General features: G+C 45.6%; 1 protein-coding gene across 13 annotated transcripts in view; it reads left to right on the top strand.

Annotated features, from left to right (window-relative positions):
• LOC139386304 (unconventional myosin-XVIIIa-like) overlaps positions 1 to 15,441 on the top strand; it is a 161,811-nt gene that overhangs the window by 119,250 nt on the left and 27,120 nt on the right. For all 13 annotated transcript variants that reach the window (XM_071131819.1, XM_071131814.1, XM_071131813.1 and 10 more), the window contains 7 exons: positions 6,692 to 6,835; positions 7,148 to 7,237; positions 7,434 to 7,553; positions 8,011 to 8,122; positions 9,860 to 9,987; positions 11,413 to 11,567; positions 13,129 to 13,252. In XM_071131819.1, the coding sequence (XP_070987920.1) occupies positions 6,692 to 6,835; positions 7,148 to 7,237; positions 7,434 to 7,553; positions 8,011 to 8,122; positions 9,860 to 9,987; positions 11,413 to 11,567; positions 13,129 to 13,252 (873 nt within the window). The remainder of the gene's footprint in view (positions 1 to 6,691; positions 6,836 to 7,147; positions 7,238 to 7,433; positions 7,554 to 8,010; positions 8,123 to 9,859; positions 9,988 to 11,412; positions 11,568 to 13,128; positions 13,253 to 15,441) is intronic.

The raw sequence follows: 15,441 nt of genomic DNA, 5'->3' as shown, positions 1-15,441 counted from the left end.
TCTGCGCCTGCACAAAAAAACAAAGCAGAGCTCATGCCTTTCATGCAACTTATTTCAAATCATCATTAGTCGTCTCATGAAGCCTTACAATGTATTAAAAATGAAAACGTATAGCCCAACGTTTGTAGAACAACTAAAGTTACATTAATAACTCTACCTTAAGCATATAGGAATACAGTGCCTTGCGAAAGTATTCGGCCCCCTTGAACTCTGCGACCTTTTGCCACATTTCAGGCTTCAAACATAAAGATATAAAACTGTATTTTTTTGTGAAGAATCAACAACAAGTGGGACACAATCATGAAGTGGAACAACATTTATTGGATATTTCAAACTTTTTTAACAAATCAAAAACTGAAAAATTGGGCGTGCAAAATTATTCAGCCCCCTTAAGTTAATACTTTGTAGCGCCACCTTTTGCTGCGATTACAGCTGTAAGTCGCTTGGGGTGTCTCTATCAGTTTTGCACATCGAGAGACTGACATTTTTTCCCATTCCTCCTTGCAAAACAGCTCGAGCTCAGTGAGGTTGGATGGAGAGCATTTGTGAACAGCAGTTTTCAGTTCTTTCCACAGATTCTCGATTGAATTCAGGTCTGGACTTTGACTTGGCCATTCTAACACCTGGATATGTTTATTTTTGAACCATTCCATTGTAGATTTTGCTTTATGTTTTGGATCATTGTCTTGTTGGAAGACAAATCTCTGTCCCAGTCTCAGGTCTTTTGCAGACTCCATTCAGGTTTTCTTCCAGAATGGTCCTGTATTTGGCTCCATCCATCTTCCCATCAATTTTAACAATCTTCCCTGTCCCTGCTGAAGAAAAGCAGACCCAAACCATGATGCTGCCACCACCATGTTTGACAGTGGGGATGGTGTGTTCAGCTGTGTTGCTTTTACGCCAAACATAACGTTTTGCATTGTTGCCAAAAAGTTCAATTTTGGTTTCATCTGACCAGAGCACCTTCTTCCACATGTTTGGTGTGTCTCCCAGGTGGCTTGTGGCAAACTTTAAACTACACTTTTTATGGATATCTTTAAGAAATGGCTTTCTTCTTGCCACTCTTCCATAAAGGCCAGATTTGTGCAATATACGACTGATTGTTGTCCTATGGACAGAGTCTCCCACCTCAGCTGTAGATCTCTGCAGTTCATCCAGAGTGATCATGGGCCTCTTGGCTGCATCTCTGATCAGTCTTCTCCTTGTATGAGCTGAAAGTTTAGAGGGACGGCCAGGTCTTGGTAGATTTGCAGTGGTCTGATACTCCTTCCATTTCAAGATTATCGCTTGCACAGTGCTCCTTGGGATGTTTAAAGCTTGGGAAATCTTTTTGTATCCAAATCCGGCTTTAAACTTCTTCACAACAGTATCTCGGACCTGCCTGGTGTGTTCCTTGTTCTTCATGATGCTCTCTGCGCTTTTAACAGACCTCTGAGACTATCACAGTGCAGGTGCATTTATATGGAGACTTGATTACACACAGGTGGATTGTATTTATCATCATTAGTCATTTAGGTCAACATTGGATCATTCAGAGATCCTCACTGAACTTCTGGAGAGAGTTTGCTGCACTGAAAGTAAAGGGGCTGAATAATTTTGCACGCCCAATTTTTCAGTTTTTGATTTGTTAAAAAAGTTTGAAATATCCAATAAATGTTGTTCCACTTCATGATTGTGTCCCACTTGTTGTTGATTCTTCACAAAAAAATACAGTTTTATATCTTTATGTTTGAAGCCTGAAATGTGGCAAAAGGTCGCAAAGTTCAAGGGGGCCGAATACTTTCGCAAGGCACTGTACCTATTTCTTTATTAACGGCTAAATACAGATTAGCCGCATGTGCTCACTCCCTTATCGTTTGGAGAAAATATTCATATTTTATTCAGGTTTGTTCAATTTTATTCAGCTTTGTTCAATTTTATTCAGCTTTGTTCAATTTTATTCTTCATACAATAAAATAATATAAAAATAATGCCACAGAATTATAAGCCAATCTTGTCTGCTAAATGAACTGGTGTAGTCCACAGCCATTTGGCATAGCCACATCAGCCCCTGTACCCTGCTTTTCTCAACAATCTTTCTGTCAAAGCATGTTCTTGGTGGCTGGCACAGTGGAGTGGCGGGGGCAGCTGGAGGGGATAAACAGTGGGACTGGTCTTTCTACAGGGTGTGATTATTATTGTAGACGCCTGTCATAATCCCTGCTCCAGTCATGAGGGGGAGGTCTGGGACTGGAGAGAGGCAGGGGCAGGGCTGTGTGGGAATGTGTGTATGTGTGTGTTTGGCGGATGACAACAGTCCACCCTGCATGCGCCACCACACCAGAGTGATCAAGACGACCAGGAATATAACACCCTCCACTGAGTGACTGGATCCACTGGTGGGGATCTGTTCAGCTCTGTGTGTTGTCCTGTCGTGTGTGTGTGTGTGTGTGTGTGTGTGTGTGTGTTGTCTCTGTGTTTGTCTGAGTGTGTGAGGGAGAGACAGTGGTTAGCATGTGTGAACTAACATAGACCTGTGTATGAGTATGCAATGTGTACGTGTGTGGCAGTAGCCTACATGTGAGTCTTGGATTGTCCATGTGTGTTTGGAGAGATTGGGTTTCGACCACTGTGTCTTCCCTGCCATCCCCATCTCTGGTAGTTATTGGGCTCAGGGTTGCTGTCTGTAAATTGCTTTTCAAGGACAGTGGGCTTATCTTCATTGCTCTGCCTCCTGTGAAGGAGCCTGCCTGTTTCATTTGATTGCTGCCTCTCTTTGTAAGTTGTTTACCTTGATTGTTTGTTTTGATTTAGGATTAGGATATTGATAGTTTGCATTGTTGGAGACGTGTTTAGTAAACGTCTCCACTATGAGTGACTGCCATTCCTCAGTGTGGCTGGCTGAGGGTCAGTCAGGACTGGAGAGTGTTGTGTAATGTTGGGAGGTAGAGGTCTTCATGGGTTCAAAAAGTTGGACCTGTTCTGAAATGGACCTGGGGCTTTCACACCCTGACCCGATATGCTTAAATATATTTTTTAAATATAGAGACCCCTTCTGGACAGACCCGAGGACAACTAGACCCGTTCCATATAGACCTGGTCTGGATCCGAGTGAGGGAAGCAGCATAAAAGCTCTTTATTTAAGATACTTTATTAACCGGAGCTGATAAAATGTGAGAGGAGGGGAAAGAGAGTAGCCGCTCTAGCAGGCGGGGAGGAGGGAAGGAAAGAGAGGTGCCGCTCTAGCAGGCGGGGAGGAGGGAGGGAAAGAGAGTAGCTGCTCTAGCAGGCGGGGAGGAGGGAGGGAAAGAGTAGCCGCTCTAGCAGGCGGGGAGGAGGGAGGGAAAGAGAGTAGCTGCTCTAGCAGGCGGGGAGGAGGGAGGGAAAGAGAGTAGCCGCTCTAGCAGGCGGGGAGGAGGGAGGGAAAGAGAGTAGCCGCTCTAGCAGGCGGGGAGGAGGGAGGGAAAGAGAGTAGCCGCTCTAGCAGGCGGGGAGGAGGGAGGGAAAGAGAGTAGCCGCTCTAGCAGGCGGGGAGGAGGGATGGAAAGAGAGTAGCCGCTCTAGCAGGCGGGGAGGAGGGAGGGAAAGAGAGTAGCCGCTCTAGCAGGCGGGGAGGAGGGAGGGAAAGAGAGTAGCCGCTCTAGCAGGCGGGGAGGAGGGAGGGAAAAAGAGTAGCCGCTCTAGCAGGCGGGGAGGAGGGAGGGAAAGAGAGTAGCCGCTCTAGCAGGCGGGGAGGAGGGAGGGAAAGAGAGACTGCGCACTAAAGTAGACCTATAGCTGCCATAGCTAGGTTATTTATCATGAAATATGTCTACTTAGTACCTGTCTTGACTACATCAAACCGGGAGAAGCAAGTTAAGCTAGCTATGCTAATTGAGGCTACAGTACATGTGCTTTCCCATCCTACAGTTACAAATAACAACGCCATTCAGAATATTAATTAGCAGCTTACCTGTTGGCTCTTGGTCGTTGTAGCCTATCCTTCTTCTTGAACTTTTAATTCCGTCATTTTAATGTAATCTTTCATTGATTAGATATCTTCTAACTTTTGCTACGCGGAGGCTCTATGACTGTAGCCTATTGCCGCTTTGATGACTTATGATTGGCCAACAACAAGCTACACGCGCCATGCTCCACTCTCGTGATAAGCAAGAGCAGCATGATAAAGGAAAGAAGTTCTCTCTGCTGCAGCAGTCACATTCAGATCTGTACGGGCCGAGACCGCTGACAATCATGTCACTTCTGACCCAGACGCTTTACATTATTTAGAATTCTGGATCAGACCTGCTACGGTCCCGGATTGGGTCTCGGGTATTCTCAGGTATTCGGGTACAGGTGGATCCGTGAAGACCCCTACTGCGAGGCCCAGGGGGCAGGAGGGGAACAATATCACAACTTATTGGCTCTAGAACACTTATCAGAAGGCTTTTGTGAGCCAAAGCTCTGCTTTACAATGTGTTTCTGTGGACAGTACAGTACCCTACCCTCCAGCAGTTATGAAAGGTACATTACCAGTCAAAAGTTTGGACACACCTACTCTAAAGTACAAGGCATTCTGCAGCGATATGATCTCCAATCTGGTTTGCGCTTAGTGGGACTATTATTTGTTTTTCAACAGGATAATGACCCAACACACCTCCAGGCTGTGTAAGGGCTATCAGCCAATCTCAACCCAATTGAGATGGTTTGGGATGAGTTGGACCGCAGAGTGAAGGAAAAGCAGCCAACAAGTGCTCAGAATATGTGGAAACTACTTCAAGACTGTTGGAAAAGCATTCCAGAAGCTGGTTGAGAGAATTCCAAGAGTGTGCAAAGATTCCATATGTGCTATTTCATAGTTTTGATGTCTTCACTATTATTCTACAAGATAGAAAATAGTAAAAATTAAAGAAAAACCCTTGAATGAGTAGGTGTGTCCAGATGTTGGACTGGTTACGTTTAGTTCAATGTGTTTTAATTTTGATCATCTGATTCTCAGGAAGTTGAGACAGAAAGAGTAAGTTGAATATTGTTTTATTTAAAGTTGAACTCAACGATTAAGTATCTATTTACACACACGGTGAAGACTTTGCACCATTCCAGCTAAGAAGCCAAGGCATGTTTAAGAGGAAAATGTTGTTGAGGAGAGTGGTACTGGTGAATATCTGAGGCTTGTGTCGTATCGAGGTAAGCTGGTTTGATATTTACAGGAAAATGTTCTCCAGCATTGAAAGCTAAGCATGCAGACTCGCATTTGATTACAAGGCAGTGCAGGGTGTTACACTTGAGCTTTTGGCCTATATTTCTCAGACACAAGACATGACCATGCAAGTGTTGACTTCCTCGTCTGAACACTGACATCCCCTCTGCCAAAAAATATATATTAGTTTGTTTCTCTCTCTGTCTGTTTGATTGCTCCGGGGGGCTCCCCACACCTTGAAGTCCTCCCAGCCTGAGCCAAACCCTCACAGGGATTTTGTTTTCAAAGCGCTTTGAGGGAGAAAGAGAGGGAGAGAAAGAGGCGGAGAAAGCATGAGAGAAAAGAGCGAGGGAAAGAGTGCCGCTGCTCGGAAACGGTGCTTCACCATGGGGGAATAGATGAATAGAAGGGATCCGGCGTGGCGTTTGAAGCCCACAGCCTGCTCTCTCTTTGACATGTTGTGGAATGAACTAGCGACGGCATGGCAAAGCAGAACATGGGTGATTCCTCCGTCAGCCACTCGGCCCATAGTGTCTAATTAAATGGTTGCCTTAAGACAAAGCTTCTTCCCCGACTGGGAACAGGTGTGTGTCAGAGCATGCATCCGTTACATCTATAGCCCTGTGTGCTCAGCAAAGGCCATGTAGCTGCACAGACACTCAAAAGGAGCTCTGTAAAAGGGGAGGCAAAAGTCAGAGTAAAAAGGGAGAGTGAGACAAAGAGATAGGAATACATTCTGTTCCTGTGTCTCTCTAAGACCATCAATACCTGTTTGACATAGACAGATCCTATTTCTAAACGAAGGCTGCAAGATCTAAGTCTAAATCCCTCTAGTGGTGTAGATGAGCTCTCTGTATGGCTGAGTAACAGAAAGATCAACACTGACATTTTCAATGGGACCCCCCCTTATTGAGTCTACACAGGATTTGTTAAACTTGTTTAGGTCTAAGCATGACAAACAAACTTTAGGGGGCATAACCTGTATGCCTGTTCAGTCAGTGACTAGGATGGCTAAGAGGCATTTAGGTGCTCTCATGGCGTGACAAATACGTATCGTGTTCTGTCATGGCAACCCCATTGGATGCGGTTGCATTGTGCTGCTCTAATTGGGTTGCCAGATAATGGGTGGTTTATTGGAGATGCCCATGTAGCTGGAGCATGTAGCTCCTCCTAATGCCTTTTTAACAGGCTGCCAAAGTGTTATTGATGTTTGATTTGAATTCTCTGAAGAGCTCTGTCTCAGCTCTTAAACCCAGAAGATCTTTTCAATGTCTTGATTCTAGCTCGCCCAAATTGTCACACTTGATGCAAGTGCCTGTTAACGTGCCAGTAGACAATGACCCTAAGCAATGGCATTTTTTATTTTCTTTATCAAAAGTTACATATTTGATACTTATTTGTGATACATATTTATATCCATGTCAAAGAACTTGAAGAATCCTACATGTTGGCAGACAACTGCAGACACAAACACCCACACACACACAGGTTCCTTCGTTGTAAGAACCCTCTGCTCCTCTGCGTGCGTTTCAGATCCAGGACCTGGCTATCCGCTGCATCCAGAAGAACATCAAGAAGAACAAGGGCGTGAAGGGCTGGGCCTGGTGGAAGGTGTTCACCACAGTACGCCCCCTTATAGAGGTCCAGCTCACAGAGGAGCAGATACGTGGCAAAGACGTGAGTACACAAACTATACACACCCTCCATCTACTGTTGATCAGGGGTGCATCATTACGCCAAACAGGGATGGAAACTAGCGTTTATATTGGACAGGTTCAGCAAACAGCAAACCTAACTGAATCTGTCCAATAGAAATGCTAGTTTTCATTGCAAAATTTAATATTTTGCAACTGTTTGGAGTAATGATTACACCCCTGCATTTGATTCCCTCCCCTTGCTTTATAGACTATACAGATTTAGCTCCCTCTAATACTGTAATACGTTTTCCCTCTTCCCCCTCCCTCTCTCGTTCTGTCTATCTGTTCCCAGGAGGAGATCCAGCAGCTGAAAGGGAGGCTGGAGAAGGTGGAGAAGGAGAGGAACGAGCTGAGACTCAACAGTGACCGCCTGGAGAGCCGGGTACACATACACACACACACACACTGCGCTGCAGACTAATATAAGAATACATTGTACCAGCAGCTCTGTCTCTATAAATAAAGGATGAACAGATGAAGGTTGTAAGTATGTCATGAAGTTGAACTGTATTGCACTATATGCATAAGACCGGGTGCATGTGTAACCCTCTTGCTAATTGTGATTGTGTGTATGCCAGATCACAGAGCTGTCGTCGGAGCTGGCAGACGAGAGGAACACAGGAGAGTCGGCCTCTCAGCTGCTGGAGTCTGAGACCTCAGAGAGACTGAGACTGGAGAAAGACATGAAGGACCTGCAGGTAAACACTGCCAAGGAGAAATTACACATCCTTAACTGTTGTAGGATGTACACTATTAATTCATTCAACCCATTATTTGAACCAGATAGGTAAATGGAAAACCGATTCTGATTTGCAATGACGACCTTGCCAGTTCTGTTGGCTGAAACCTAATGGTGTGATCAGATTGTTGACCCTGCCTTCCCCAGCCTTTAGTTTTCTATTTGACATTTGACATGATGTTTTTTTTCCGGGTGTTCCAACTAGCTGGGATAGATTTTTCCACTGACTGTTCAGATTGCACATGCTGATGGGCTGGGCTGGGTACAAATGACCTCGCTTCTAGAAATGAGCGATTGTGTCATTTAGAGGAAGTGTGCGTGTGAGAGCAATGTGAGGCCTATCTGTTAGTATTTCTATCTCTGTCTTGGTATAATGTGTTTGTGTATTAATGCATGGCCTGTGGTTCTCTCCCCAGACTAAGTTTGACTCGATGAAGAAGTCTATGGACTCTATGGAGATGGAGGTGATGGAGACCAGACTCCTCAGAGCCTCCGAGCTCAACGGAGAGATGGACGACGACGACACAGGTCAGCGGCACACACACTTGCTTGTTTTACTATCCTTGTGGGGACCAAAACATTTATTCCCATTCAAAATCTTATTTTCCCTAACCCTAAACATAACCCTTAACCTAACCTTAACCCCAAACCCCTAAAACTAAACCTAACTCCTAAATCTAATTCCTAACCCAACCTTAATTCTAACCCTAATTGCAACCCTAAACCTAACCCCTAAGCCTAAAATAGCCTTTTTGCTTGTGGGGACTGGCAAAATGACCCCACTTGTCTGAATTTTCCTTGTTGTACTATCATTGTGAGGACTCACAAGGATAGTAAAACCAAACCACACACACTGTTGCCATGGTGACAACTTAACACCATGAAAACCAGCACACAAAGGTAGACCCCAAGATCAGGATGGAAGTAGGCTGTTTCTGGTTGGTGGAATCAAGCTGACCACCCTGTAGACTGATGTGGCTGCCTGAAATCAATGAGGAGACAAAAGGTTTGTATAAATGGATTATAAAAGACAGCAGGCGTCCTCAAATTATATTCGACTGCATGCCGAACAGACTTCCAGCTAGACTGCGAATGCAGTCTTTGTTTGGCTATTCTGAATGTAGGATCGATTTTGTGTCAGTGTTTTGTTTTTAATTTTCAACACCCCACATTTTAAGTGGAATAGACAACCCTGTTTAAGAGACACTACATGACCAAAAGTATATGTGGACACCTGCTCGTCGAACATCTCATTCCAAAATCATGGACATTAATATGGAGTTGGTCCCCCTTTGCTGCTATAACAGCCTCCGCTCTTCTGGGAATGCTTTCCACTAGATGTTGGAACATTGCTGGCATACCTGGCATCTGCCAAACCCAGATTCATTTGTCGGACTGCCAGATGGTGAAACGTGATTCATCACTCTAGAGAACGCGTTTCCACTGCTCCAGTGTCCAATGGCGGCGAGCTTTACACCTCTCCAGCCAACGCTTGGCATTGCACATGGTGATCTTAGGGTTGTGTGCTGCTGCTCGGCCATGGAAACCCATTTCATGAAGCTCCCAACGAACAGTTCTTGTGCTGACGTTGCTTCCAGAGGCAGTTTGGAACTCGGTAGTGAGTGTTGCAACCGAGAACAGACTATTTTTACTCACTTCAGCACTCGGCTGTCACATTCTGTGAGCTTGTGTGGCTGTATGACGGTGCCACGTTGAACGTCAATGAGCTCTTCAGTACGGGCCATTCTACTGCCAATGTTTGTCTATGGAGATTGCATGGCTGTGTGCCTGATTTTGTACACCTTTCAGCAACGGGTGTGGCTGAAGTAGCCGAATCCACTCATTTGAAGGGGTGTCACATACTTTAGTACATTCTGTACATGTACAGGCCATAACAGTACTGTACCGACTCTAATATGGCTTCAATACAGTTTGATACATTACCTCCTGACTCATGCAAACCCCTTCCATGGTCAAACAGACTTCGTTTCAAACTAGCCATTCAATTTCTACTTAGTTCTATTTGAAGACATATTGAATGCAGTGGAGGTTGCTGAGGGGAGGACAGCTCATAATAATGGCTGGAACAGAGTGGATGGAAACCATGTGTTTGATACCATTCTGCTCCAGCCATTACCACGAGCCCGTCCTTCCCAATTAAGGTGGCCACCAACCTCCTGTGATTGAATTGTGAACTGGTGTGGTTCTTGTAGTGCTGTCCATGACCTGTCTGCTAACTGTGCTGTATCATGTTGTGTCTGTTAGGGGGGGAGTGGAGACTGAAGTATGAGAGAGCCATCAGAGAGATCGAGTTCACTAAGAAGAGGCTCCAGCAGGAGTTTGATGACAAGCTGGAGATGGAGCAGCAAAACAAACGACAGCTGGAGAGGAGGGTAAGGCAGCATCGGACACACACACTTCTGACAGCTGGAGAGGAGGGTAAGGCAGCATCGGACACACACACTTCTGACAGCTGGAGAGGAGGGTAAAGGCAGCATCGGACACACACACTTCTGACAGCTGGAGAGGAGGGTAAGGCAGCGTAGGACACACACACTTCTGACAGCTGGAGAGGAGGGTAAGGCAGCGTAGGACATACACTCTTCTGACAGCTGGAGAGGAGGGTAAGGCAGCATCGAACACACACACTTCTGACAGCTAGAGAGGAGGGTAAGGCAGCATCGGATACACACACTTCTGACAGCTGGAGAGGAGGGTAAGGCAGCATCGGACACACACACTTCTGACAGCTGGAGAGGAGGGTAAGGCAGCATCGAACACACACACTTCTGACAGCTAGAGAGGAGGGTAAGGCAGCTTAGGACACACACACTTCTGACAGCTGGAGAGGAGGGTAAGGCAGCATCGGACACACACACTTCTGACAGCTGGAGAGGAGGGTAAGGCAGCGTAGGACACACACACTTCTGACAGCTGGAGAGAGGAGGGTAAGGCAGCATCGGACACACACACTTCTGACAGCTGGAGAGGAGGGTAAAGCAGCGTAGGACACACACACTTCTGACAGCTTTAGAGGAGGGTAAGGCAGCGTAGGACACACACACTTCTGACAGCTGGAGAGAGGATGGTAAGGCAGCATCGGACACACACACTTCTGACAGCTGGAGAGGAGGGTAAAGCAGCGTAGGACACACACACTTCTGACAGCTTTAGAGGAGGGTAAGGCAGCGTAGGACACACACACTTCTGACAGCTGGAGAAGAGGGTAAAGCAGCGTAGGACACACACTTCTGACAGCTGGAGAGGAGGGTAAAGCAGCGTAGGACACACACACTTCTAACTCAACCTCCCCCTGCTTACACACACTTGCACGTTAGGATTTACACCTACCTCATTTACACACGCACACAGGCTAAAATACTTCTCATATCCTTCATTCCTTCCTGAGTTGTCAAGATGTCAACTGTCAACTGCTCTTGGTGGGTCTGTCTGTCTCTCCTTTTCTCTCGCCCAGCAATGAGGAAAGGAATCTGCCCATCCCTGTCTTTGTCCATCTCTGTCTGGCTTTTCTTTCTGTATTTTTCTCAGCCCCTTTCTCTGTTTTTGACAACTCCTCTGAGCTTTCCCATAAAACGTCAAATAAAGCTTTACACTCCCTGAGCGCTCACTCAGTGAGACGTAAAAGGAGCAGTGAAGCAATAACTAGTCTTTTCTTTCTCTCACCTGGTCGGCCACTCAGACAGACAGCTTGACAGAAGCTAACAGACGCTTTGACCTATGTCATGCCTCTGCTTATTTTGAAAAAAAGATTTTAAATGTTACAATCTCTCTCTCTATCTCTCTCCGTCCCCCTCCAGCTGAGTGACCTCCAGGCAGACAGTGAGGAGGTGCAGCGTACGGCCCAGCAGCTGAAGAAGAAGTGTCAGAGATTGACGGCTGAGCTACAGGACACCAAGCTACACCTGGAAGGCCAGCAGAGCCGCAACCATGACCTGGAGAAGAAACAGAGGAAGTGAGTTCAGTTCATACCGCACACACTCTGTAGGGCGACAAACACACATGTGCACACAGACCATAGAAATAGATAGAGGACTATAGTACTCAAAAGTCTGTTTTAGCACGGGCAGCGCCATTGAGGACTTTCACCATTTTCAAGTAATCAACTGCGTAGGACTTCCAATGGGTTAAGAAAGAATCACATAATTCCATCCAGGTCATCAGGAGGGATCAGCCAATGAATTAAACTTGTGAGGAAACATTCCTTAACTGCAGTTGGCAGTAAATCGCCAACCTTGGATTTATACCTGTTCAAACAACACACTCCAGGTGGCAGTATGCGCCCTTTCAGTTTGTTTACCAACTCCGTAGAAGAAAAGGAAAATGGTCTACTTCAAAATGAAGATGTCCTGAATGGCGCTGCCTGTGCTTTCCTTGACGCCATAATAGGACAAATGCAATGATGCGATGTCTATCTGAGTCTATGATACAGACACACTCACCTACACACAGGTGTGCGTCACACACACACTCATACAGTGCGTTCAGATCTGCAACTACAGCCTGATATTACTCATACACTCACCCTCACTGTGACCTGAAGAAGAAACCCGAGCTCACTACCTTAGATCTTCACTGTAACTTTAAATATTTTAAAGTCCTGGGTAAAACACCACAGTACTCTCTCAATCTCTCTCTCTCCCCTGTTCTCTCTCTGTCTGTCTGTATGTCTGTCTGTCTCTCTCAATCTCTCTCTCTCCCCTGTTCTCTGTCTGTCTGTCTGTCTGTCTGTCTGTCTGTCTGTCTGTATGTCTGTCTGTCTCTCTCGCTCTCACTCTCGCTCTCTCTTTGTTTCTTTCTCTCGCTCTCCCTGTGGTAATGGTCACTGAGTGATGTCACACTGAAGCACAGTAGGGTAGATATAATTAAGCAATAAGGCCCAAGGAGGTGTGATATATGGTCAATATACCACGGCTAAGGGCTGTTCTTAAGCATGATGCAAAGTGGAGTGACTGGATACAGCCCTTAGCCGTGGTATATTGACCATATATCACACCTCCTTGGGCCTTATTGCTATTAAACTGGTTTCCAACGTAATTAGAACTGTAAAAAAAAAAAAATTCTGCCATACCCATGGTATATGGTCTGATATATCACTGCTGTCATCATTCAGGGCTCAAAACACCCAGTTTATAATACAAATGAATCAAGGAGATCAGTAAAGTCTAGGAAACTTACTGGGATGCCGCAACCACACTGCAAATGTTTGGTGTGCGTATGTGTACACACTTGGCTTCCAGCCTGCTGACCAGAGACCTTTTCACCATGGACGTCTCCTGGAACTCAGGGGGGAGAAACATATACACACACACACACACACACACACACACACAGACACACTGTGTGGTCTCTAAACTTCGCTGTGCTGGTTAGAGGCCCCTGCTGTCTAACACCTTTAGTTCACTAAGTAAACAGAACGACAAACACTCGAGTATGTTGTTCTATGTCGATAGGAGACTCACGGCAGGGTGTGTGTCTAGCCAGACAGGGCATTGACATGTCTGTGTGTGTGTCAGGTTTGACTCGGAGCAGAACCTGTCTCAGGAGGAGGTTCAGAGGGAGAAGAATATTAGAGAGATGCTGAGCAGAGAGAAGGACATGCTGACTGGAGAGGTGTTTAGCCTACGACAGCAACTGCAGGTACTGTACTCTACTGGCCTACCACATCTCTGTGTGTGCCAAACATTTATTCAAATAGTATTTGAAGTCTTTCAAGTACTTTGAGCATTTGAGTCTTCCCAAAGTCTCAGGTGACAGACTTGTTGTGACTATTCTAGTGGCTCCATGGCAAGCTCAATCAAGCACAGCTATTTGAAAAATGATTGTGTGTGTATACACCTTTAGGACATGGATATGTGTGTTTAGGATGTTTTCACACATAGTCCTCTTTAAAATAACTGATCTCAGTCCTCTTTAAAGTGAACTCTGGGGTAAAATAACTCAGTTGTCTTTGTATTCTCACTGCCCTTACCTTTTGATGAGGACTCAACTCTTCTGCCAGTTCACTTCACCTATTTTGTGTTCTGTGTCCTCTTTGCATTCACATTGTTATGTTTATAAAGGAACCAAAATCTTTTTCCAACATTCACTCAATGCACTCTGGGTTTTTACAAAGTGCAGGACAAGCCCTTCCATCAGAATGTGTTATCGGACAGCTAGATATACCTACATTTTGTAAGCTAATAGATTGCATTTAGTTAAAAGATGAGACATAATAATTGTAATCAGAAGATACTATTAACATGTCAATATTATTGGTAAGAGAATAAATAGCAGAATAACTGCAGGTTAAATAATGCAGAACTTGAAAATTGTACACCCAATGTAGACTACTGCCCCTTTAAGAGCTAGAATTGATTTTGTCCCTAATGTGATTCTCATCAAATACACTACATTGCCAAAAGTATGTGGACGGACACCCCTTGAAATTAGTGGATTCTGCTATTTTAGCCACACCCATTGCTGACAGGTGTATAAAATTGAGCACACAGCCATGCAATCTCCATAGACAAACATTGGCAGTAGAATTGCCCGTACTGAAGAGCTCAGTGACTTTCAACGTAGCACCGTCATAGGATGCCACTTTTCCAACAAGTCAGTTCGTCAAATGTATGCCCTGCTAGACCTGCCCCGTTGAACTATAAGCACTGTTATTGTGAAGTGGAAACATCTAGGCGCAACAACGGCTCAGCAACCAAGTGGTTGGCCACGCAAGCTCCCAGAACGGGACCACCAAGTGCTGAAGCGCGTAAAAATTGTCTATCCTCGGTTGCAACACTCACTACCGAGTTCCAAACTGCTTCTGGAAGCAACATCAGCACAAGAACTGTTCGTTGGGAGCCTCATGAAGTGAGTTTCCATAGCCAAGCATCCGCACAAAACCCTAAGATCGCAATACCAAGCATTGGCTGAAGTGGTGTAAAGCTCACCAACATTGGACTCTGGAGCAGTGGAAACACGTTCTCTAGAGTGTTGAATCACGCTTCACCATCTGGCAGTCCGATGAATCTGGGTTTGGTGGATGCCAGGAGAATGCTACCTGCCCCAATGCGTAGTGCCAACTGTAGGGAGTTTGGTGGAGGAGGAATAATGGTCTGGGGCTGTTTTGAATTGTTCGGGCTAGGCCACTTAGTTCCAGTGAATTTAAATCTTAGTGCTACAGCATACAATTACATTCTAGACGATTCTGTAGTTCCAACTTTGTCGCAACAGTTTGGGGAAGGCCTTTCTTGTTTCAGCATGACAATGCCCCCATGCACAAAGTGAGATCCATTGTGATATGGTTTGTCGAGATCGGTGTGGAAGAATTTGACTGGCCTGCACAGAGCACTGACCTCAACCCCATCAAACATCTTGGAACCCCGACTGCGAGCCAGGCTTAATCGCCCAACATCAGCGCACGTCCTCACTAATGCGCTTGTGGCTGAATGGAAGCAAGTCCCCACAGCAATGTTCCAACATCTAGTGGAATGCATTCCCAGAAGAGTGGAGGCTGTGATAGCATGAAAAGGGGACCAACTATATTAATGCCCTTGATAGTCTGTAATGACAAGCGAACCTGGGGAGCTTTTTGATTACATTACCCTAAAAAAGGGAACCGGACTTGGGAATTCAAGCGAACTGAACTCAGACCCCCTCTGGACATGGTCACAGGTCGGTTTGCTTCAGGGGCTCTTTTGACGGGTCTGAGTTTTTTTTGGAGTGTTCACACTGCACTAAACATTAAGTGAACCACACTATAGGACAAGGACCTGGAGATGTGTGTCTCCTCTCTCCCTATAGGACCACGACCTGGAGATGTGTGTCTCCTCTCTCCCTATAGGACAAGG

Source organism: Oncorhynchus clarkii, chromosome 27, assembly GCF_045791955.1.
Source record: "Oncorhynchus clarkii lewisi isolate Uvic-CL-2024 chromosome 27, UVic_Ocla_1.0, whole genome shotgun sequence".
NCBI classification, from domain to species: domain Eukaryota; kingdom Metazoa; phylum Chordata; class Actinopteri; order Salmoniformes; family Salmonidae; genus Oncorhynchus; species Oncorhynchus clarkii.
The sequence above is the reverse complement of the archived record's forward strand: the minus strand, read 5'-3'. Positions and strand labels throughout refer to the sequence as shown.